Genomic DNA, 23,899 nt, shown 5'->3' on the forward strand with positions numbered 1-23,899 from the left:
TGTTAGTTAATATAGTGCATGTGCAAAAACACTTGGGAGTCATAGTCGGATCTAGCTAGCGTCAAGAGGCGTTTCTATGATCTCACAATGAGGAATTAAAAACTTTTGGCCACTTAGTAAATAAATTTTAAAACTGAAAGAAGATGAGAAGTTTCAAAAGTCAAAACTGTGCTATATAAACTGAAACTTGAACTGATCAGTTGAGTTCGACAAATGTTACTTTAGTTTCTGTTTGTAATTTAATGGTTATAAAAATTAATGGGGAAAAAGACAAAATTTGTCTTGAGTTTGGGGTATTCAAATCGAAAGCAGGCCAGGCATTGCCAAAAAGAGAAAGCCAAGATGATAAAAAAATAAAAGAGATACACTAGTGTAATAAGTGTAAGTGTAAGTGTCGTTTACATATTAATATCTCGGATCCTTCTCTGTTCTCTCATTCATTGCGTCATCATCTTCTGTTCGTGGACCATTTGGTTGAAATTATAAAAATGTTACACCTACCTTTGATGACCTTTTATTTCTCCACTGCTAGTCCAATGAGCCAATGAGCCAATAATGCATATTGCGAGTTGAATGATGATTGTTTCTTGAATCCGAATGTTTTTTGAATTTTCTTACAAAAGTTTACGTACACTTCTTTTGAATTTTCGTGTGACCCTATCCTGGAAAACATTTGGACAGTGAGTTGAAATTTGGTGGTCTAAATTACTTGTGTGACCTACACAGAGAAGTCGTGCTTTCATCTTTTTTTTTGGGTACTGACTTGCTATTTTTTAATAGTTTTATTATCTTATGGATTAGGAAAAGTCTATATACACTATTTGTTTCTTTTATGTGATAGCTAGCTAAGTAAATATTACGAAACATACTAGTAATCGTTAAAATGATTTGAACCAATAATGTTCGTTGGATTTCGAATATATATATTCAATATCATTTGTAAAAAAATTGTAAACTTGGACCATCAACAAAATTATTATTATCACTTTACATCACACCTAGATTTTCAGTGCATTTTGTTTGGTTAGTCTTAGTCATATTAAATACTTATAATTTCTAATTAAAGTTTAAGATATAATCATTACCTTTTTTATCCTTTCCAGAAATATACTAAAAATTGGATTAAATCATAAATGTATACAACAGAAATATAATAATTATTATTTAAACATATTTTGTAAATCAAATAACAAACTTTAAAGTTATTTTGCCTAATATAGACTTTTTTTTATTAGTTATTTACCTAATTCATCATCCCATTTGATTTTTTTTTATTTCCCTGTGTGTAAGAAAATTATAAAAAGAAAGAAGAGAAAAGGTGATTGTTTTACTTATGAAACTTTTTTGACTTTTTGGGGCTTAAATCTCCAAATATGTATGGATCTCTCTCTTCTCCTTCTTCTTCTTATAATTGTAAGCAGTGACGCACCCATTTCCATCGTCCCTATAAATCTCATCTCTCTCTTTCAGAAGCTGCCAAAGAGAGAGAGTCACATTTTCTCCGGCCAGAAATGAGCTCATAAAAGATTCTTCCGTTTACGTCTTCCTGATTATTATCCGAATCTCCGGCGGCGAGATTTCACTCTCGAGGTTTTTGTGTTTTTTTCTCCTTATTTGCTTTACGTTTGATCGGTACAGCGGCGAAGAAGTTTCTAACGAATCGATTACTGTTCATTGATAGAGAGAGAGCCATCTCACGACTTTTGTAGATTTTGTTTTTTCTTCTTCTGGGGATAGAAGAGAAACTTGCGAGTTATCATCTTCTATTTGATGATTATTTGTTTTTGTTTTTAGTTTTCTGTCCTGAGTTTTATGAGAATCTATGCCTTTTTTACTGTTGACTTGTGGTTGGTGCTTGTCTCTGTTCTTCCTTCTTTTGGGATAAAAGTCTTATCTCCTCCACTTATATGACATAAAGCCTTTTTCCCAACTTTTTTTTCTCGATAATAGTAATTTGGTTTCCATTGAGTTCGTTACCACATATTTATTGATTTCTGTATTCTTTTGATTGCAGATTGGAGGATTGTTAAGTTACTTGTGATGTGTAGTGTTTTGAGGGGATAAACTTCAAAAGCAGGGGATTTTGTGTTTTTGTGTATTGAGGAAGAAGATGGGGTTTGAGCCGTTGGATTGGTATTGCAAGCCCGTGCCGAATGGTGTGTGGACAAAGACAGTGGATTATGCATTTGGTGCATACACGCCTTGTGCTATTGACTCTTTTGTGCTTGGCATCTCTCATCTGGTTCTGTTGATCCTGTGTCTTTATCGCTTATGGCTCATTTACAAGGATCACAAAGTTGTCAAGTTCTCCTTGAGGTCTAAATGGTATAACTATTTCCTGGCTCTTTTCGCTGCTTATGGTACTGCTGAGCCTTTGTTTAGATTGGTCATGAGGGTCTCAGTCTTGGATTTGGATGGTGCTGGCTTCCCTCCGTATGAGGTGTGTGTGTAGTCACTTGCTTTTCCTGCTCCTATGCTTTGCTTTTTTTTTTTCTGTTTTGCCTGAAAGATGCTGTTGTTTTGTGCTTTCTTTTACAGGCGTTCATGTTGGTCCTTGAGGCTTTTGCTTGGGGTTCTGCATTGGTTATGACTGTTGTGGAAACTAAAACATATATCCATGAACTCCGTTGGTATGTCAGATTTGCTGTCATTTACGCTCTTGTGGGAGACATGGTGTTGTTAAATCTTGTTCTCTCAGTCAAGGAGTACTATGACAGGTTGGTAAATTTGCACTCTATGTGGTTTATGGAAAATTCGTTGCCCTGGTCTGGCAGGATTAACTTACATGTTTCATGTTTTTTCTTTCTGCAGTTTTAAACTGTATCTTTACATAAGCGAGGTGGCAGTTCAGGTTTGCACATTTGGACTCTTTTTTGCAAACTGCTCTTTAGCTGTGTCTAAATCAGACTATAGAGGATACACTTGTCTTTTGATAATGACGTTGAGGGTGGCTTTTGGATCCAGGTTGCATTTGGAATTCTCTTGTTTGTGTATTTCCCTAATTTGGATCCCTATCCTGGTTACACACCAGTGCGGACTGAAAATTCAGAGGATGACGAGTATGAAGAGCTTCCTGGAGGAGAAAATATATGTCCTGAGAGGCATGCGAATCTATTTGACAGTATGTCACTCTACATTTCCCATTCCCATCTTTTAAGTTTGGTTATGTATATGCATCTATTTTATTGTGAGAATCACCACAGCATCTCTGATCACTTTTCTGCACTTACTATCTATCTAGGTTGGAATTTCTTCTGAGGTTAAATATTTCCCTGAATCAGTATATTTCTTATGGAGTGCGAATAGTTGGTATCTGGTCTTTATAAGTGTTTTCACCTAAACAGCGAGTTGTCTATAGTCTTTTCAGTTTCTTTTTACTTCTTCCATTCTCCATAGAAATGAACTTAGGAAACTGAAATGTGACTGTGAGACCGAAGTTAGTGATCATCTCTTTGACTAAACCCCAACATCTTGTATTGTAGATCCTTCAAAATTTGTTGAACTTTGACTATTATGTACCTTACCAATCTATTTTTACCCCATAGGAATCTTCTTTTCATGGTTGAATCCGTTGATGACTTTGGGATCAAAACGGCCTCTCACGGAGAAGGATGTATGGCATCTGGACACTTGGGATAAAACTGAAACTCTCATGAGGAGGTATTTTTTTTTTCTGATAAATAATAATTGTTATAATAATGTCTATGACTGGCATGTTGTGTGATAAAATTTCATCTCCTTTTTTTAGCTTCCAGATGTCCTGGGATAAGGAACTAGAAAAGCCCAAACCATGGCTCTTGAGAGCACTGAATAGCAGCCTTGGGGGAAGGTAAGGAGAAACATCTTTGCAGTCATGTGCTCTTTGGAAAATATGATATGAGTATTTGGGCTTTGTCAGTATATGTAATTTTAAAGGGAAGCATTTGGCCGTAATAGTTTGTGCATGAACAACTAGAGACTGAAAAACCTCTTATGGCCGTAATAGTTTAATGCATGTCGACTTGGATAATAAATGTGTTACTTTTCTGGTCGTAATATGCTAAATATATCTCATCCTTATGAACTGTTTGTCTTATGGAAACCTGTTTATGCGTTTTGTAGGTTTTGGTGGGGTGGGTTCTGGAAGGTACTTTTGTTTCTCTTTCTTGTGTTTATTAAACATTATTTCGCAACAGTCTTTTTCTTTGTCAATTTGATATAGTGATGGCTTTGAAGGTCTTATATGTCCTACATTATGTGTATTTTGACCCTTTAATCTACATTGTATTTTAGATAGGGAATGACTGTTCACAATTCGTGGGGCCTCTTCTACTTAATGAGCTCCTAAAGGTTTGTTCCTTTCTAATTTCTTTTTTTCCCAGTGCACATTGTGCTACAAAATGCTGTGTAATTGGGCCATTCACATGGATCGCTCAGATGGATACATATCTCTACTGGCTATTTAAACGCTCTTGGTAGATTCACATTCATATCATCCTTTGGATATTACATTCTGACGATATCTCTTAATGTGGTCTTAATTTTTTTTGCAGTCAATGCAACTTAATGAACCAGCATGGATAGGTTACATCTACGCAATCTCAATCTTTGTTGGAGTGGTATGCAACAAATTACCTTTTCTTCCCTTTTTTTTTTATCTCTTGCATGGACTTCAAAGGATATATCTATGCATTCTCAATCTTTGTTGGAGGGATATGAAACAAATCTCTTCTTTCCGTGGCCTCATTTCTCTTTTGCTAGTACTTCCTGGTAATATTGATCTACAATAGATTCTACGACTTGTAGCACCAGTTTTTCTTTTTAAAGCTGGGTATAATCTCTGTCTGATCCGAGAGTTGGTAGTTTTTGTATTTTTTTTTAATAATAATTTTGCATTTTTAAGGGGTTTTGTTTGATAGTCAGGGTGAGACTTTGACAAAGAGACGCCTTAAGCGCTTAATGTTGAATGTTGACAATTTCAGGTATTAGGGGTTCTATGTGAAGCTCAATATTTCCAAAATGTGATGCGTGTTGGTTACCGGCTAAGGTCTGCACTGGTAAGATGAAGTTTCATATCATTTATCTTTTGTTACTTCATTTTTTTTTTGTTGTTGCTATGCTTCTCACGTTTTCATTCAAAACTTCTACTGATTTGTTTGTTGAAAACTATAACAGATGCTTTTAGATTGCTTATTTCCTGATGACTTCCTCCCTTAATAGATTGCTGCTGTGTTCCGAAAATCATTGAGGCTAACTAATGAGGGCCGTAAGAAGTTTCAAACAGGAAAAATAACAAACTTAATGACGACTGATGCTGAGTCGCTGCAGGTATATTAATTATCTTTGTTGCCTTTTCCCTCCTTAGCTTTGTCTGTTTTTTAATATTAGTTTTTACGGCATAGTTGTATATCTACCTCAAAATATGAGTTTCATATGCAATTTACCAAAATAATCCTGTTCTTGTAAGTTGTGGAATGAATCTGAAAGCTAATTATAAGATCAAGGAATCTAAGACAATGCTTTTACCTAAGCTTTGGCTTGCAATCGAAGTGTTTACCTAGGTGATAGCTGTTCTTATTCCTAAATTTTCTCCTGTTTGTGACAGCAAATCTGCCAATCACTTCATACCATGTGGTCAGCACCATTTCGTATAATTGTAGCGCTGGTTCTCCTCTACCAACAATTGGGTGTTGCCTCGATCATCGGTGCATTGTTTCTAGTTCTTATGTTCCCTATACAGGTTCTTATATCTTTATAATTACTCATTATATTGTTAATTTAATGGGTGCTTATTTCTTATTTGTTTCCCAATTATCTCTGCTTCTCTCCTCAGCACCTCAATTATTTTTCAGATCAATGACTATGATTCATTTTTATTTTTGAACCAGACTGTTATTATAAGCAAAACACAAAAGTTAACAAAAGAAGGGTTGCAGCGTACTGACAAGAGAATAGGCCTAATGAATGAGGTTTTAGCCGCAATGGATACAGTGAAGTACGATACTTTGGATCACTGGAACCTGATGTTTCTTTTTTTGCATAGTTGGATGTTTGAGGCAATGTTTTAACCAACTAAACCAATATACTGTAGGTGTTATGCTTGGGAAAACAGTTTCCAGTCCAAGGTTCAAACTGTACGTGATGACGAATTATCTTGGTTCAGAAAAGCACAACTCCTGTCAGCGGTATGGCTTTAAGCGCAATGACTAATAAATATTAATTACTTCTATAGATTGGATGCATAGTGTGAATAGTTGTCTTGGTCATATACTTGTCGCTCTCCTAACAGTATGGTTGTATATAAAGACAAATCCAAACTGCTCGTCTAATTAACTTTGACTATTTGAGAATGGTATCCATCACGAATCAAGATGTGTTTAGGGCATTTTCTCTACTTTTGTAGTTCAGCGAAACATTGTTTCAATTGTTGCGGCCATGTGTAGCAGCATGCGTTAACATACATTGCATTAATGTATTTCAATTTTTTCCTTTCCTGGTAAATTTCTGACTCATTTGTGGTCTTTCTATTTGTTCTGCAGTTCAATATGTTCATACTAAACAGCATTCCTGTCTTCGTGACTGTTGTTTCATTTGGTGTCTTCTCATTGCTTGGAGGAGATCTGACACCTGCAAGAGCGTTTACGTCACTTTCTCTATTTTCTGTGCTTCGTTTTCCTTTATTTATGCTTCCGAACATTATAACTCAGGTGATTTTTTAAAAATATTTCTTGAATCATGTATTCATGTCCAGTATTCATAATGCGATATCATTGTCATAATATATTTTTGCAGTTGCTGACCAAGCTTTACTTTTGTAGATGGTAAATGCTAATGTATCCTTGAACCGTTTGGAGGAGGTACTATCGACGGAAGAGAGAGTTCTCTTACCAAATCCTCCCATTGAACCTGGACAGCCAGCTATCTCAATAAGAAATGGATACTTCTCCTGGGATTCAAAGGTCTTCTTTGTCTATTTTATCCCATGTTCTTATGTCTTCTAGTTTCCGTTATTACATATTGTCATTGAAGTACAAAACGTGAGCTAGAAATATACATGTGCAGGCGGATAGGCCAACCTTGTCAAACATCAACTTGGACATACCTCTTGGCAGCCTAGTTGCGGTGGTTGGCAGTACAGGAGAAGGAAAAACCTCCCTGATATCTGCTATGCTTGGGGAACTTCCTGCAAGATCTGATGCTACAGTTTCTCTTAGAGGATCAGTCGCTTATGTTCCACAAGTTTCATGGATCTTTAACGCAACAGTAAGTTCATATATGCTGCTGTGTTTATAGTACGGTTCTCACTGTGAAAACGTCAAATTCTCCTCTTGGCATGATACAAATTTTGTATGGTATTATATGTGTTGTATATAATAATATATGTGATTTTGAGCTGATCATTGTAATCTACATTCCGTAGGTACGTGACAATATATTGTTTGGGGCTCCTTTTGACCAAGAGAAATATGAAAGGGTGATTGATGTGACAGCACTGACGCATGACCTTGAGTTACTTCCCGTAAGTTTTGTGGAGAATTCCTTTGCCATGTGCATCGAAATTTTCCTTTGGTGAAACGAACCATGAAATTTGTTGGTGCGATGTAAATCGAAAAAAACTGAATTGCATCAGATCCTTTGATAGCATGGCTTCTCTCTTCTAGTTCTCAGGTATCTAAGTTTATTTCCTATTCTTTCTCTTGATTGATAGGGTGGTGATCTCACGGAGATTGGAGAAAGGGGTGTTAACATCAGTGGGGGACAAAAGCAGAGGGTTTCTATGGCCAGGGCCGTTTACTCAAATTCCGATGTGTGCATCTTAGATGACCCATTGAGTGCCCTTGATGCGCATGTTGGTCAGCAGGTAAACTAGCCATATGCTCTTTCAGATACAACGATACTTTGTTATCTTTCAATCTTGCAAATCTTGAATTCTATTACGTTTTGTTCCAATCTGCATGGATATTCTTCGTGTTTGCCACAGATCTCTCCAATATAACTGCTTTTAAGCAACCGTTGTCACCTGATATTCGAAACTGGCTGTTATGTATAGGTTTTTGAAAAATGCATAAAAAGAGAACTAGGACAGAAAACGAGAGTACTTGTTACAAACCAGCTCCACTTCCTATCACAAGTGGATAAAATTCTTCTTGTCCATGAGGGAACAATAAAAGAGGAAGGAACATATGAAGAATTGTGCAATAGTGGCCCATTGTTCCAGAGGTTAATGGAAAATGCAGGGAAGGTTGAAGAATATTCAGAAGAAAATGGAGAAGCGGAAGCAGATCAAACGTCTGTAAAACCAGTTGAAAATGGAAACACCAATAATCTCCAGAAGGATGGAGGCGAGACAAAGAAATCCAAAGAAGGAAACTCTGTGCTTGTCAAGCGAGAAGAACGTGAAACTGGAGTTGTGAGTTGGAAAGTCCTGGAGAGGTAAGTTGGCCTTTCGACTTTTGCTCTTTCTTTTTGTGTTATTGGGGTACTCCTTTTCTGTTCTACCAATAGTGCAAATATCTGTAAATACGACGCATACTTTTTGTTTCAGCAATATGCCAATTTATCTGTGGTGTCTTTTTTCTGTAAAATGGACATACATTGTTTGACACCTCCTAGTCATGTTTCCTTGCTAAGCTTAGTATTTAAAGGTCATATTAATGAGTAGTGAGGTGTTCCAGGTACCAGAATGCACTTGGAGGTGCATGGGTAGTGATGATGCTCCTTATATGCTACGTCTTGACTCAAGTATTCCGGGTTTCAAGCAGTACTTGGTTGAGTGAGTGGACTGATGCAGGAACTCCAAAGACTCATGGACCCCTATTCTATAATATTGTCTATGCGCTTCTTTCTTTTGGGCAGGTAGGAGTTGCATTTCGTAATTGTTTGAGTCGTTAACTTACAGACTCATGATCGCATAACAATATATTTACTGAACATTAAAGGCAGATCAGTTAAGAAAAAACACACCATGTTTCTTCTCCGCCAAAGTATTGGGAAAAAAAAATGGAGAAGAAAGGGTTACAGAGATCTTTGTGCTAAGATTGTCTCTTTTTGTTTTTTTCAGGTCTCTGTGACATTGATCAATTCATATTGGTTGATTATGTCCAGTCTATATGCAGCTAAAAAGATGCATGATGCTATGCTTGGTTCCATTTTAAGGGCTCCAATGGTCTTCTTTCAAACTAATCCATTAGGACGGATAATCAATCGATTTGCAAAAGATATGGGTGATATTGATCGAACTGTGGCAGTCTTTGTAAACATGTTTATGGGTTCAATTGCACAGCTTCTTTCAACTGTTATCTTGATTGGCATTGTCAGTACTCTGTCCTTGTGGGCCATCATGCCACTGTTGATCGTGTTCTATGGAGCTTATCTGTATTACCAGGTAACATACCTTTTAGACTCTTTCTCAATTCATAAATATTTAGGAGAATACAGATTGAGACATCAAAAACTGAGACCAAAAGGAACACAGATAGTGTTTAGTCTTCTGTTATACTCTGCATTTTTCACATTAGACTTAGAGTTTTCATGATTATTAAAGTTTTCCCGTCTTTGGTACATCAGTCCTCTAATCTTAGCTGTCAGCAAAAAAAATCCAGTATCTGTTGTGTGGTAACCTGTTTTTTCCTTATTGTAGAACACATCTCGTGAAATTAAACGTATGGATTCCACTACAAGATCGCCAGTTTATGCTCAATTTGGAGAGGCATTGAATGGACTCTCTAGTATCCGTGCTTATAAAGCATATGATAGGATGGCTGAAATTAATGGAAGGTCAATGGATAATAACATCAGATTCACACTTGTAAACATGGCTGCAAATCGGTGGCTGGGAATCCGTTTGGAAGTTTTGGGAGGTCTCATGGTTTGGTTGACTGCATCATTAGCTGTCATGCAGAATGGAAGGGCAGAGAACCAACAAGCATTTGCATCTACGATGGGTTTACTTCTCAGTTATGCTCTAAGTATCACCAGCTCCTTAACAGCTGTACTGAGACTTGCCAGTCTAGCTGAGAATAGTTTAAACTCGGTTGAGCGTGTTGGAAATTATATTGAGATACCATCAGAGGCTCCATTGGTCATTGAAAACAATCGGCCACCTCCCGGATGGCCATCATCTGGATCCATAAAATTTGAGGATGTTGTTCTTCGTTACCGCCCTGAGTTACCTCCTGTTCTTCATGGGGTTTCATTCTTGATTTCTCCAATGGATAAGGTGGGAATTGTTGGAAGGACAGGCGCTGGGAAATCAAGCCTCTTGAATGCCTTATTCCGGATTGTGGAGCTGGAAAAAGGAAGGATCTTGATCGATGAATGTGACATTGGCAGATTTGGACTGATGGACCTACGTAAAGTGCTCGGAATTATACCACAAGCGCCAGTTCTTTTCTCAGGTACGTCTCCCATTGCGTCTCCCATTGCGTCTGGTATTCCTTATTTAAAAAACTTTTGCTTCTTATGTTTATCTTTCTTAAAAGTCAAAATAATACCGATAGTATCATTTTTTTATAGGTACTGTGAGATTCAATCTTGACCCATTTAGTGAACACAATGATGCCGATCTTTGGGAATCGCTTGAGAGGGCACACTTGAAGGAAACTATCCGCAGAAATCCTCTTGGTCTTGATGCTGAGGTACTTCAGTTAAACATTTTCTCTTTAGAAAGTCTCTTGTGTTCAGTAATAACTCGGTATGTTTGATCAGGTATCTGAGGCAGGAGAGAATTTCAGTGTTGGACAGAGACAGTTGTTAAGTCTTGCACGTGCATTGTTACGAAGATCTAAGATACTTGTTCTTGATGAAGCAACTGCTGCTGTTGACGTTAGAACTGATGTACTCATCCAAAAGACAATCCGAGAAGAATTTAAGTCATGCACGATGTTAATCATCGCTCATCGTCTCAATACCATCATCGACTGTGACAAAGTTCTCGTCCTTGATTCTGGAAAAGTACGCACAACTTCATCTTCCTACACTATTTGCATTAATCAAACTCACTTTTGAGATCTGGCTTCTGCATAATGTCTTGAACTAATATACATGTAAACGCCTTAGGTTCAGGAATTCAGTACACCAGAAAATCTTCTTTCAAATGGAGAAAGTTCTTTCTCGAAGATGGTTCAAAGTACAGGAACTGCCAATGCTGAGTACTTACGTAGTATAGTACTTGAGAACAAGCGTACAAGAGATGAATCATCACAACCTTTAGAAGGTCAGAAGAAATGGCAAGCTTCTTCTCGTTGGGCTGCAGCTGCTCAGTTTGCTTTGGCTGTGAGCCTCACTTCATCTCACAACGACCTTCAAAGCCTTGAAATAGAAGACGATAACAGTATTTTGAAGAGAACAAAAGACGCCGTCGTCACTCTACGCAGTGTTCTTGAAGGGAAGCATGATAAAGAGATTGACGAATCTCTTAACCAAAATGACATCTCTAGAGAGCGGTGGTGGCCATCTCTTTACAAGATGGTCGAAGGTAAACGTTATTCTCAAGATCTTGCTGATACGAAATGTCTAAGTTTCTTGGTCTAATAATAATGTGTAATATACTTTCAGGGCTTGCGGTGATGAGCAGATTGGCCAAGAACCGAATGCAACACCCAGATTACAATTTAGAAGGGAAATCCTTTGACTGGGACAACGTCGAGATGTAAACGACTAACAGCTTACATTACTTGACCTAAAAGTCCCATTTTGATGAACATTTTACTTGTGTTGCTTTGGATACACGGAACAAAATGCCCATTTTATTGTGGTGTAACTATAGTAAGGCTGAATGAAGAGTGTTGGGTTTACCTTTTACCCGAGGATTGGATGATAGACACAATTGGAATTCATCTTTAGAGTAAACTAAAAAAAACATGGTTTGAACTTTGAACTCGTGGACAACCATTTGACAGAGTTTCTCAATTCAGGACCATATTTTGTCATTGACATTTTCCACAAAAGTTATATACAAATCCATCAATAAGAGTATAGAATTTGAACCATTGTGCAAGAAAAAACAAAATGGATACATTGAAATACAAATTTATATTTTGTAAAGAAGAAAGTATTATCCCCGCGCATGGGATACAACCTAGTTGACTATACATATACATAAAGCCAAATACAAAGATGTTGATTGGGATGTGTCACGTAAGCCATGACCGATGGTACTTTGTCTTTTGTAACAAACAACATATCCAATGCTTATGATTTATGAATGAAAGGAAAATATTATCAATTCTTAAAAATAATTTGTCAATCGTAGCCATATTGTATAAAAGCTTAGTTAATTGCATTTTACATTAATGTTTGATGATTAAATTTTCGTCACTGACTCACTGTACGTCTGTACCTAATCACTTATTTCTGACAAACGTCAATGGCGATTAATAAAATAAATGTTTTTATTTTAATAAATTAAATCACACACGTGAATACATATATCATATGTGGAGATCGGAATTCGCGATTCTTATCATCTTCTAAGAGAATCTTTTCACTTTGTTTGAGTGTGTTTGGCTTTGATTAATGTATGATCAAACCCAACAGTGACTGGTTCGTCGTTACGCTGCTTTCAAGAGCTTCTCGAGTTGGCTTTCTCCTACCCAAAAGTCTCACCTATATATATATTTTGCTCAGGAATTATGAGATTACTTTCAAAGCTCCAATTTTTGGGTCTTATTGGAACAATCACGAAGCCAAAGTGTAATTCTTTTTTCTTCCTCCTAATTCATCTCTCTGTATTACCAGCGTTCAAGTTGATTTGGGTCTTTTAAGAAACACTAAAAGCTACAATTTTATGGTACTGCTGCTTATGGACTTTCGTAAAGGTTTTAGCTTTTTAGAACTGAGTTCGATGCTCTTGGAACCTTGAAAAAACTCACTTACGGCTTATAAAAAATGATCCTTTGTTATTCTACTGGTCCATTTTTGCTTGTAGTTATCAATGACAGTTGCGGAGTTTATGCTTTTGTGCTGATGATAGTTGCCTTGGTTTAAAGGTTTTAAATTTAGGCATGAAACTGTGTGTGTGTGTTGTATTAGTCTTTTTTGTATAGTATTAAGAAAATGCCTTTTTGTTTTCTTTCAGTTTGGGTATTCAAGGTTTAATTGCAAAAGATGGGTTTTGAAACCTTGAATTGGTACTGCAAGCCAGTTGCAGATGGATTTTGGGAAAGAGCGGTGGATGGTGCCTTTGGAGCTTACACGCCCTGTGCGATTGACTCATTAGTGGTGCTTGTTTCTCACTTTGTGCTTCTGGGTTTGTGTTTCTACCGGATATGGATCATCTTCCACAATACCAAAACTCAGATATATGTTTTGAGGAAGAAATACTATAATTGTGTGCTTGGAATTTTGGCATGTTACTGTGTTGTTGAGCCTATACTGAGATTGGTCATGGGGATTTCACTCTTTGACATGGATGAAGAGACTAAATTTCCTCCCTTTGAGGTGATTTTGAAAGAGTGTAACTCTGATTCTTAATCATATGGCCGTGTAGAGATTAAATTCATTTGCCCTTCTTGTTGAAATGAAAGTTCAAGATCAGAAATAATATATGATCCTGGTGTTATTCAATGGCAGGTTGCATCTTTAATGGTAGAGGCATTCGCTTGGCTCTCCATGCTTGTTTTGGTTGGGCTGGAAACTAAACAATATGTCAAAGAGTTCCGATGGTACGTGAGATTCGGTGTTGTTTATGTTTTAGTTGCTGATGCTGTGCTGCTGGACCTCGTGTTGCCTCTCAAGAACTCAATCAATAGGTTTGTTATTGTATATTTCATATAAATGAACTCTATTTGGTGATTGGACATTTAAATTTCAAAACTTTATTTGTATATTCTAACATATTCTTGTAAGTGTGGAAAGGTTTGGGGAATTGGTGGCTTTAGCCCTGAATTTCATAATAAGACTTCCTCTATTTTCTATTGCAGAACTGCCTTATATCTCTGTATCAGTTCGAGATGCTCCCAGGTTTGTTACAACAACTTTCTTATGTATAAGTTTGCAATTTATTGTTCTTCAGAATCGCATCCAAAATCTTCAAACTTACAGAAATATCTGTACAGTGGATGATATAAATTACATTATAGATAGCTAGCTATTAGAAGAGGCTAGCCATGTGCACAATCAAATTCTTGGCCTTACTAATTGTGTTTTCATTTGTCTTATATTGCAGGCTCTATTTGGAATTCTTATTCTGTTTTACATTCCTGATCTTGATCCTTATCCGGGGTACCATATTCTAAACGATGAATTATTGGACAACACTGAATATGATGCACTTCCTGGGGGAGAGAACATATGTCCTGAGCGACATGCCAGCATATTTTCCAGTAGGTATCCCCGGAACTGATAAACAAAATTTAGTTAATGCTCAGTCTATTGGAAAATGACACTTGTTTGGCAATATATATGATAGCCATGGTTTCTTTTTATTTTACTGATTTGGGTTTCTTGTCTTAGGAATATACTTTGGTTGGATCACGCCGCTTATGCAGTTAGGCTACAGAAAGCCTATAACTGAGAAGGATGTTTGGCAATTAGACAAATGGGACCAAACAGAAACTCTGATCAAAAGGTACAGAAATGTTGCTGCTTGGCTTCTGCCTTCTGGTAGAAGATTTCGTTTAGAATAAAAAACATTCTTATTCACTGGATGAGTGCTTTGGCAGATTCCAAAGGTGCTGGACTGAAGAATCTCGGAGACCTAAGCCATGGCTTCTTCGGGTACTAAATAGTAGCCTTGGTGGAAGGTAAAATATGATGATTTTTCTAAAAACGGTCTGTCCATGTAGTTTTCCTTAAAGCCACACATTATAGACACTGGCATTAATTTTCTCTTTTCTGTCTTTGTAGGTTCTGGTTGGGTGGTATTTTCAAGGTAACAAACTTGGGGTTTAGTTTTCGTTCTTTTTGAATGATGGTTGCTTAAACTCATGATCTTGCCTCTCGGCTGGTTAAAATTGATCCCAAAAAAGCTTTTGATTGTTATTTTCCAGTGCATCAGGTTTGACCTGCATCCACATTAATGTTCAGTTCTGTATATCAACTCTCAAGCAATTTATACATCATGTTTTCGCGTCTTGTAGATTGGAAATGATCTTTCTCAATTTGTTGGACCGGTTATACTGAGCCATCTATTGCGGGTAAGGTCTCTTTGTAACAAATATTGCATAGTTGTTTTTGCCCCCTGAGTTATGTTTAACATGAACTCAACGATCATTACTCATTGTTTTTTGAGGTTTTAAATATATAAAACCGAGAAAACAACGCAGTGACTTATAGTTCTCATACAGGAGTGATGAGCTCTATTTAATTGGCTGCTTGTACTCTGCAGATCTCCTTAATTCTTATCTCCCATTTGTAACAACTTGTCCCGTGTTACTTTGGTTTATTAAGTCTAAACCTAAACAAATCTTTAATCATTTTTTTTTAGTCAATGCAAGAAGGTGATCCAGCTTGGGTTGGCTATGTCTACGCCTTCATAATATTCATTGGGGTGGTATGTATCACAAAATTCGTCTCTGATCTCTAAAATTCTAGTGGTTCATTTACTTTTTCTCCAAACTGTCATGTTGTTTAATTTTGTTTCAGACACTTGGAGTGCTTTGTGAAGCCCAGTATTATCAGAATGTTTGGCGGGTGGGATTTCGGTTGAGATCAACTCTGGTAAAAAAAATTTGAAACGTACATATCTCTCCAACTGGTATGATCGCTTTAGTCATATTTAGTCTCCAACTAATTTTGCTAAATACTTTGTAGGTTGCAGCTATATTCCACAAATCTCTAAGACTAACTCATGAAGCTCGCAAGAATTTTGCATCAGGGAAGATCACAAACATGATAACTACAGATGCTAATGCACTTCAGGTATACTTAGGTTCAGTTAAACGTCCCGTCTAACTTTCTCAGTTTGATCCATACTACTTATCACAACGATGGATTTATAGCTGCTAATCTCCTGATTTTTCCAGCAAATATCGCAACAGCTACACGGCTTATGGTCTGCTCCCTTTCGCATCATTGTGTCTATGATTCTTCTCTATCAACAACTAGGAGTTGCTTCACTTTTCGGTTCGTTGATTCTTTTTCTCTTAATTCCTCTCCAGGTATTTAGCTTCATTCTGTTGTTAAATCTATTTTTAAATTGTACAAGTTTTGTGGTAAATGCATATGTTCACATACAATTCCACCTATTCTATATCTTTGATAAACAGACTCTGATTATAAGCAAAATGAGGAAACTGACTAAAGAAGGACTCCAGTGGACTGACAAAAGAGTCGGTATCACGAATGAGATTTTGGCATCCATGGATACTGTAAAGTATGATTGATAATCTTCATTTCTTCTGTTTCAGCTTTTTTGAATGGTAAATTGTTAAACTAGTTATTCTACTATTTTTCCTTGGAATTTCCAACTTTGTTAGATGCTATGCATGGGAGAAGAGCTTCGAGTCTCGGATTAAAGAAATTCGAAATGAAGAGCTCTCATGGTTTCGTAAAGCGCAGTTACTATCAGCTGTATGACTCCTTATCTTTGATTTTATACTGGCTGTAATTTCTCTAACATATTTTAATAGGCTTTACCTATCTTGTATGCGCTTACTTCCGTATATGACTTACATATAGGGATATGTCTTCCACTTTTAACAACTAATACCCTGACGTTTTTTTTTTCTTTTTCTCTGGCAGTTTAATAGTTTTATACTGAACAGCATTCCAGTAGTTGTGACCGTGGTTTCATTTGGGGTTTTTGTTCTGCTTGGAGGAGATTTGACACCAGCAAGGGCATTCACATCTCTTTCTCTGTTTGCAGTTCTAAGATTTCCTCTCAACATGCTACCAAATCTACTAAGTCAGGTTATTTTAACAGTCATACCTCCTCAGCTGTTTTATATAACTCAGTTATATTTTAACTATATTAATTTACTAGTTTGCATTTGATCCATCATCCATCATGTGCCAATGGATTTACTCTCCATATTTAATTATCTTTGCTACTTCTCTTCTTAGGTTGTCAACGCAAATGTTTCACTTCAACGCATTGAGGAACTACTTTTAAGTGAAGAGAGAATTCTAGCACAAAACCCACCACTTCAACAAGGAGCTCCAGCCATTTCAATTAAGAATGGATATTTTTCATGGGATTCAAAGGTGAATCCTCAAAACACTCCCTCTTGTTTTAAATTATGTTGCGATGCAATATTAGCTTTGCAATGCATAGTACTATACATAACATTCTGATTACGGTGTTTTCTCGAATATTCAGACAACCAAGCCCACATTAGCTGATATCAATTTGGAGATACCGGTGGGGAGCTTGGTAGCCATCGTCGGTGGAACTGGAGAAGGTAAGACATCACTTATTTCGGCAATGCTGGGGGAGTTATCTCACGCTGAAACCTCAAGCGTTGTTATTAGAGGCTCTGTAGCTTATGTTCCTCAAGTTTCATGGATCTTCAATGCCACTGTGAGTCCCCTTTATTTCTCGCTTGCTCTGAAAACCTAACTATATTATAACTTTTAGTAGCTTTTTTCGTTTGGTTAATTACTTCGGAAAGAAGTGTTCCAATACAAGTGCCTATGTATTGCAGGTGCGTGAAAACATTTTATTTGGGTCAGATTTTGATTTTGAAAGATATAAGAAGGCTATTGATGCGACTGCTTTACAACACGATCTTGATTTGCTTCCAGTTAAGTCGAATTAAAGGCTTACACAATCCAATAATATCTCACTTGATATGACATAACTTAGTAACTTCCTGAATTTCGTTTATCCAGGGCCGTGATTATACTGAAATTGGAGAACGTGGGGTGAATATTAGTGGAGGGCAGAAGCAGAGAGTGTCAATGGCTAGGGCAGTATACTCAAATTCAGATGTTTACATATTCGATGATCCCTTGAGTGCTTTAGATGCTAATGTTGCTCACCAGGTATTCTTATGGTTGATCCATCACATAAATGATAATCTCTTCAGGCGAACATAAATTGTATTGATAATTATGAGAAACACACCTTTAAGGTGCATCTAAGACAAGCTTCAATGAATCAATAAACAGGTCTTTGATAGCTGTATGAAGAATGAGCTGAAGGGGAAAACGAGGGTGCTTGTCACAAATCAGCTACATTTTCTTCCTTTAATGGATAGAATAATTTTAGTCTCGGAAGGAATGATTAAAGAGGAGGGAACCTTTGCAGAGCTGTCAAAAAGTGGGAGTTTGTTCCAGAAACTAATGGAGAATGCTGGAAAAATGGATGCCCAAGAGGTCAATACAAATGACGAGGACATTTTGAAGCCGGCTCGTACTGTCACGATTGATGTGAGTGAAAGAAATCAGGGCAGTACCAAGCAAGGGAAACGGAGAAGATCCGTGCTTGTAAAGCAAGAAGAGCGGGAAACTGGCATCATTAGTTGGAATGTTCTGATGAGGTACTTAGCTCAACATTTAATGGTTCATCTGAAACGAAAAACAAAACATTTCTCTACATTTTAATACAAACAAATGGCTATAAAATGCTTTATAATTTTCAGGTACAAAGAAGCAGTTGGCGGCTTATGGGTAGTTATAATTCTATTGGCATGTTATTTAACAACTGAAGTTCTCCGAGTTTCAAGTAGCACATGGTTAAGTATTTGGACTGATCAAAGCACATCAAAGAGTTATAGTCCCGGTTTCTACATTGTTGTATATGCTCTTCTCGGATTTGGTCAGGTTTGTTTCGTTAAAAGACTAAGATTCTGTAATTTTGACAAATTATATGAAGTTGACAACTTTTATGATCATTGTTTAGGTGGCTGTCACGTTTACCAACTCCTTTTGGCTGATCACATCAAGTTTACATGCTGCCAAAAGACTCCATGACGCGATGCTGAGTTCTATTCTTCGAGCTCCTATGCTCTTCTTTCACACTAATCCAACTGGACGTGTAATAAACAGATTTTCTAAGGATATTGGTGATATAGATAGAAACGTTGCCAACCTTATGAATATGTTCATGAACCAGTTGTGGCAACTTCTCTCGACATTTGCTCTTATAGGTTTTGTCAGTACAATTTCATTGTGGGCAATAATGCCACTCCTAATACTGTTCTATGCAGCATATCTCTATTATCAGGTAACTTTCTTCATCAAGTCGATGTTTACTTTTCCTTTTTATTATTATCAGCATATCTCTATTTTTTGTTCTATGCCTGACTATTTTTACTTGTAGAGCGTATAATACATGGAGAATTGCTGCTAAACCATTTGATTCTCTTGGAATTAACATCACTTTTTGTGATTTGTAGAGCACATCTCGCGAAGTTAGACGTTTGGATTCCATTACCAGATCACCTATATATGCTCAGTTTGGAGAAGCTTTGAATGGTTTGTCAAGCATCCGAGCCTATAAAGCCTACGACCGGATGGCGAAGATTAATGGAACATCCATGGACAACAACATAAGGTTCACTCTTGCAAATACGAGCTCAAATCGTTGGCTCACTATAAGATTGGAGACTCTTGGTGGTATCATGATTTGGTTAACTGCAACTTTTGCGGTTCTGCAAAATGGGAATGCAAAGAACGAAGCTGCTTTTGCATCTACGATGGGTCTCCTTTTAAGTTACACTCTGAATATCACTACTCTGTTAAGTGGTGTTCTAAGGCAAGCTAGCAGAGCAGAGAACAGCTTTAATTCTGTTGAGCGTGTCGGTAACTACATTGATCTTCCTTCTGAGGCTTCAGAGATAATCGAGAACAATCGTCCAGTATCTGGCTGGCCATCAAGAGGATCCATCAAGTTTGAAGACGTTCACCTGCGTTATAGACCCGGGCTTCCTCCAGTATTGCATGGACTGTCCTTTTGTGTTTCTCCAGGTGAGAAAGTAGGAGTAGTAGGAAGAACTGGGGCAGGAAAGTCTTCCATGCTGAATGCGTTATTTCGGATCGTGGAAGTAGAAAAGGGCAGAATTATGATTGATGATAATGATGTGGCTAAGTTCGGACTGACAGATTTACGCAGGGTCCTAAGTATCATACCACAATCACCAGTTCTTTTCTCAGGTTCGTAATTAATTTAAGCCAACATTGTCAGTATATTCATACATTCTGTTATTCATATGAGAATCATTTCGTCCTTTTAGGGACGGTGAGATTCAATATCGATCCATTTAGTGAGCACAATGATGCTGACCTCTGGGAGGCTCTACAAAGGGCCCATATTAAAGATGTCATCAGCAGGAATCCTTTTGGCCTAGATGCAGAGGTGTAGTTTAATCAAGAGTTTTTTTTATTAAGTATTCTTTGTTTTGTCATGATTGAGATGATTAATCAAACTCTTACTCTGTGAAGGTCTCTGAGGGAGGAGAGAATTTCAGCGTGGGGCAAAGGCAACTACTAAGTCTAGCACGTGCATTGCTAAGAAAATCTAAGATTCTTGTTCTCGATGAAGCAACTGCATCTGTTGATGTCAGAACAGATTCTCTGATACAGAGGACCATCCGCGAGGAATTCAAGTCTTGCACAATGCTTGTTATCGCTCACAGATTGAATACCATCGTCGACTGTGACAAAATCCTTGTGCTTAGTTCTGGTCAGGTAATGCCAGAATTATTATTCATGGAACTAAGTTATATCTTCTCGTCAGAAATGATCAAAGGGAGTCTTGTGTGACTTACATAAAACTATGGGAAACTTTGGTCGACCAAAAAAAAAAAAAACATAAAACTATGGGAAATGTATATATATTTTTATAGGTTTTGGAGTATGATAGTCCACAAGAATTGCTATCAAGAGATACAAGTGCCTTCTTCAGGATGGTTCATAGCACCGGACCAGCAAATGCTCAATACCTTTGCAACTTGGTCTTTGAAAGGAGAGCGACTGGAAAGAGTCTGGGTGGATAAAAATGGTCACCAGCCTTCCCAAATGAGTATATGAGATCGGTTTGTGACAAGCGACAATGCAAGTTGAAATAGTCTTATACTGAACAATTGAAGGTAAACCTAAAGATGTGCTGCCATGAACAATACACCTTTTAACACTCTTGTGTACAATATGATCTTCACAGATGCTGACATTTTGAAATGTTCTTTAGGGTTTCGCTAAATGGTGAAGTAAGAACCGAAGGCTGAAGATTGAGGACATTCAAGAAATCTTTTAGAAGCTTATGATCCCTTGTCTCAACTGTAGTATAATAGCATTATGATGCACAAGAAGCTTCTGATGAAGTATCATTTCATGTGTACATATGTATGTACAAAGACTAGATAAAACTGTGTTCTTGATGATAAAACTGAAGGTGAACCGAATTATCGGCAGTCACTCATGAACAATAAGCGTTATAGCACTTTTGTATACGAGTACATTTTACTGATTCTTTCAAATGTTATCTTGTTCTTAACTAATCCTTTTTTTCTGGTTTGTAGAATAGCGTGATAACTGACAACCATAGAAGAGTACGAAGTATCATCACTTCATCTTCATCTGTCTAAGACAACTAAACTGTCTTAAGAGTACATACAACCTTTAAATATATTTGGGAGGCATGGCCAACAACAATCCGTTGTAGTCTAGCTGGTTAGGATACTCGGCTCTCACCCGAGAGACCCGGGTTCGAGTCCCGGCAACGGAGCTTTTTTTTCCTTTCTAGCCATGATTATTATCCACGTGTCATGATTGAGTTTTTAGTTTTCTTACCTTTGGTGGCTCAATCGCTAGGTATACAATAAGGGGGGTGTATTCAATCTAACATTTTAAGTGATTTATGGAAAACCAACAAATCCTATGTTATTGAATCATGAATTTTAAAAAATCTTCTGAAATCCATTGTTATTGAAGTAGTGATTTGAAAATCTAATTTAAAATCTTCTGAAATCCAATGTTATTGAACTAGTGATTTGAAAATATAGTTTAAAATCCATTGTTATTGGAAATGTTTTGAGGATTTGGTTTTTAAAATTTTAAAGGATTCTGCAGGATTTTGGAGGATTCTTTTACTTATAAATTCAGAAATCCAAATCTCATGGTTTTAGATGATATTTGAAAGGATTTTAAAATAAATCATATCAACTTACTTAAAGTCACCCAAAACCATCAAAATCATATAAAAATTTAATGAAAATCAAATCACACAAAATTAAAAAGCTTGACGTAAAAAGCGTGACGGTTGCGAAAGCCGAGGCGTGTGGTGAGTTTGTTTCCCATGTGGCTCGTAAAAGGCTCTCTCTTCACGCCTCCTTTGTCTAAAAGGCAAATGCAAATTACGCGACATCTATTAATGATTTTGTTCGGACTTGTATATTACTTATGTCTCTTCTTCTTTCTTTTCACCTTTTTGTTTGTAAAAGTGGAATGTGAGGTAAACTTATCATGTATGTACACTAGTTTACTTTTACATTCACAATAGAGCGAACATGTAATAATAATATCTTCGCATTTTAGATAATAAGACACCCTCAAAATGAAAAATCTCGATTCCAGTTCCTTCTTGTCTAAATATAAGTTCTGTTCCCCCATGTTAGACTCGGCTTTTCTAAAACAATGACCTTTTTTGTTTTAGTATATTTTCCCTTTTTTCTAGACAAAGAATTTGAAACAAAAATTGGGGTTGACTTGTGGTTGTAGAGCATAAAGGCAGAAACTTAAACGCATTTAAAAGCAAAGGAGCTTTTGTGTGTGGACAATGAGCATAGAAAATGTAAAAACATAAATTATTATAAACAGCATTTAAAATTCAAGATTTCAAGAATCCTAAGCAACAATACTAAGTAAGAATAAGGTAACACACTTTGCCCGTTTAGGTCCGAATCATTGTTCACTATTGCATGCGTATTTTTGGTTTTTTTCTTTTTTTACTTTTAATTATTTTGTAGATAGACATGTACACTCATATAATAAGCATACCCAACTAGCTGACCCAAAAAAAAAAAAAAAAAAAACGCATACGCAAATAAATTTACATGGAGTTTTAGATAGAGAGTTTCATGTTGTCTAATACGAAAAAAAAAAATATTGGATAGTGGTGTAAAAGGATCCAAATTATTATCTAAATACAATACTTCACTCGAATACGAATTGGTTACGAGTGAAAACAACTACCACGACATATAAACAAAGCTTTTGATGGAAAAAGTTTGGTTATTAAGATCATGCCTTCAAATTTTTCCGGATCAAAACCAAAATTACAAATATCTACCAATTAAATCTATCTATGAACTATTATATTATTCTTATCCATGTAATAATATATAAATTAATCCGATGGTTTATTCGTGAGTCAGTGCACAATGCACATGTGTACAAAACTTCGAAAATTCAAACAGCTTAGTTTTACTTAACTCGCTATAATACAAATTAAAGGTTGAGATCATCCTTTTAACTATAGTTTAATAAAGCGCAAAAGTTTAACCCGAAGAGAAGTCAAAGTTCACGTGGCCAAGCTGGTTATATATATATAGCTGCGTTAACATTAACTAAACATACCTTCGTCGGACAACGAAGCTTCAACCAGTTAGTTTAGGTGAGGACAAAATCTCATTCCACCACTAATCACAACAATAATAGAAGAATATTTTGCTATAAAATGTCTTTCATGACTTAGTCAAGTTCGCATTATTGGATTTGGAAATATGTATATTTATGGTTATCTTCCTATACTATAATATAATCTTTTGTTTTCTTGTAACTATATATTATGTAAAGTGTCATGTTTAATCACTGTGGTGTGGCCTAATGAAATTCATAATATTATATGGAATTTGATTCATTATATTGATCAGTTCAGTAAGAGGACTCCGAAGTCAGTAACACGTTTATCACTTATTAGGTTACACTTATGCATCAATGCGTAAAACTATTTAAAACAAACTATGATTTTACACCAGCTGCGCACTCTTTCGTGATTATGACAAGTTAATGCATATGGATGGTTTCATCTTGTAAAACT

The 23,899-nt window shown here is 36.6% G+C and overlaps 2 protein-coding genes and 1 non-coding gene across 7 annotated transcripts; all 3 read left to right on the forward strand.

Annotated features, from left to right (window-relative positions):
- Positions 1-1,356: 1,356 nt before the first annotated feature.
- LOC17897287 (ABC transporter C family member 1) lies at positions 1,357-11,857 on the forward strand. Its single transcript, XM_023790257.1, has 28 exons — positions 1,357-1,590; positions 2,015-2,440; positions 2,539-2,717; positions 2,812-2,851; positions 2,965-3,121; positions 3,546-3,660; positions 3,749-3,829; positions 4,102-4,126; positions 4,273-4,329; positions 4,533-4,598; positions 4,962-5,036; positions 5,200-5,307; positions 5,585-5,719; positions 5,868-5,974; positions 6,071-6,164; positions 6,519-6,686; positions 6,798-6,938; positions 7,042-7,242; positions 7,400-7,498; positions 7,688-7,840; positions 8,030-8,412; positions 8,655-8,835; positions 9,041-9,364; positions 9,620-10,376; positions 10,495-10,616; positions 10,687-10,932; positions 11,038-11,455; positions 11,536-11,857. The coding sequence occupies exons 2-28, from the start codon at positions 2,111-2,113 to the stop codon at positions 11,631-11,633; spliced, it is 4,860 nt and encodes a 1,619-aa protein (XP_023646025.1). The 5' UTR covers positions 1,357-1,590; positions 2,015-2,110; the 3' UTR covers positions 11,634-11,857.
- Positions 11,858-12,492: 635 nt separating this feature from the next.
- Positions 12,493-21,359, forward strand: LOC17900644 (ABC transporter C family member 12). 5 transcript variants are annotated; one of them, XM_023777278.1, is made up of 28 exons: positions 12,493-12,672; positions 13,058-13,419; positions 13,552-13,730; positions 13,902-13,941; positions 14,147-14,303; positions 14,434-14,548; positions 14,643-14,723; positions 14,827-14,851; positions 15,060-15,116; positions 15,407-15,472; positions 15,565-15,639; positions 15,733-15,840; positions 15,945-16,079; positions 16,188-16,294; positions 16,398-16,491; positions 16,663-16,830; positions 16,984-17,124; positions 17,240-17,440; positions 17,565-17,663; positions 17,752-17,904; positions 18,031-18,401; positions 18,504-18,684; positions 18,764-19,087; positions 19,260-20,016; positions 20,097-20,218; positions 20,305-20,550; positions 20,768-20,951; positions 21,050-21,359. In XM_023777278.1, the coding sequence occupies exons 2-27, from the start codon at positions 13,087-13,089 to the stop codon at positions 20,777-20,779; spliced, it is 4,347 nt and encodes a 1,448-aa protein (XP_023633046.1). In that variant the 5' UTR covers positions 12,493-12,672; positions 13,058-13,086; the 3' UTR covers positions 20,780-20,951; positions 21,050-21,359. The 5 variants fall into 5 exon arrangements, with proteins under 5 accessions (XP_023633046.1, XP_023633045.1, XP_006305999.1 ...); XM_006305937.2 differs by having other exon boundaries at positions 12,496-12,672; positions 20,709-20,951; XM_023777276.1 differs by lacking the exon at positions 12,493-12,672 and adding an exon at positions 12,707-12,769 and having other exon boundaries at positions 20,709-20,951.
- A 154-nt stretch (positions 21,360-21,513) lies between these two features.
- Positions 21,514-21,586, forward strand: TRNAE-CUC. The gene has a single exon. It is a non-coding gene; the product is annotated as a tRNA-Glu (tRNA).
- Positions 21,587-23,899: the final 2,313 nt, after the last annotated feature.

Source organism: Capsella rubella, unplaced genomic scaffold (genome assembly GCF_000375325.1).
Source record: "Capsella rubella cultivar Monte Gargano unplaced genomic scaffold, Caprub1_0 scaffold_1, whole genome shotgun sequence".
NCBI lineage: Eukaryota > Viridiplantae > Streptophyta > Magnoliopsida > Brassicales > Brassicaceae > Capsella > Capsella rubella.

Bases quoted from the DNA above. Each gene is read 5' to 3' on its own strand.
- LOC17897287 (XM_023790257.1), top strand. From the start codon at position 2,111: ATGGGGTTTGAGCCGTTGGATTGGTATTGCAAGCCCGTGCCGAATGGT. The intron at 2,718-2,811 runs GTTGGTAAATTT...TTCTTTCTGCAG, and splicing joins GTCAAGGAGTACTATGACAG to TTTTAAACTGTATCTTTACA. The intron at 5,975-6,070 runs GTACGATACTTT...AATATACTGTAG, and splicing joins GCCGCAATGGATACAGTGAA to GTGTTATGCTTGGGAAAACA.
- LOC17900644 (XM_006305937.2), top strand. From the start codon at position 13,087: ATGGGTTTTGAAACCTTGAATTGGTACTGCAAGCCAGTTGCAGATGGA. The intron at 17,125-17,239 runs GTGAATCCTCAA...TCGAATATTCAG, and splicing joins ATTTTTCATGGGATTCAAAG to ACAACCAAGCCCACATTAGC. The intron at 20,017-20,096 runs GTTCGTAATTAA...TCGTCCTTTTAG, and splicing joins ATCACCAGTTCTTTTCTCAG to GGACGGTGAGATTCAATATC.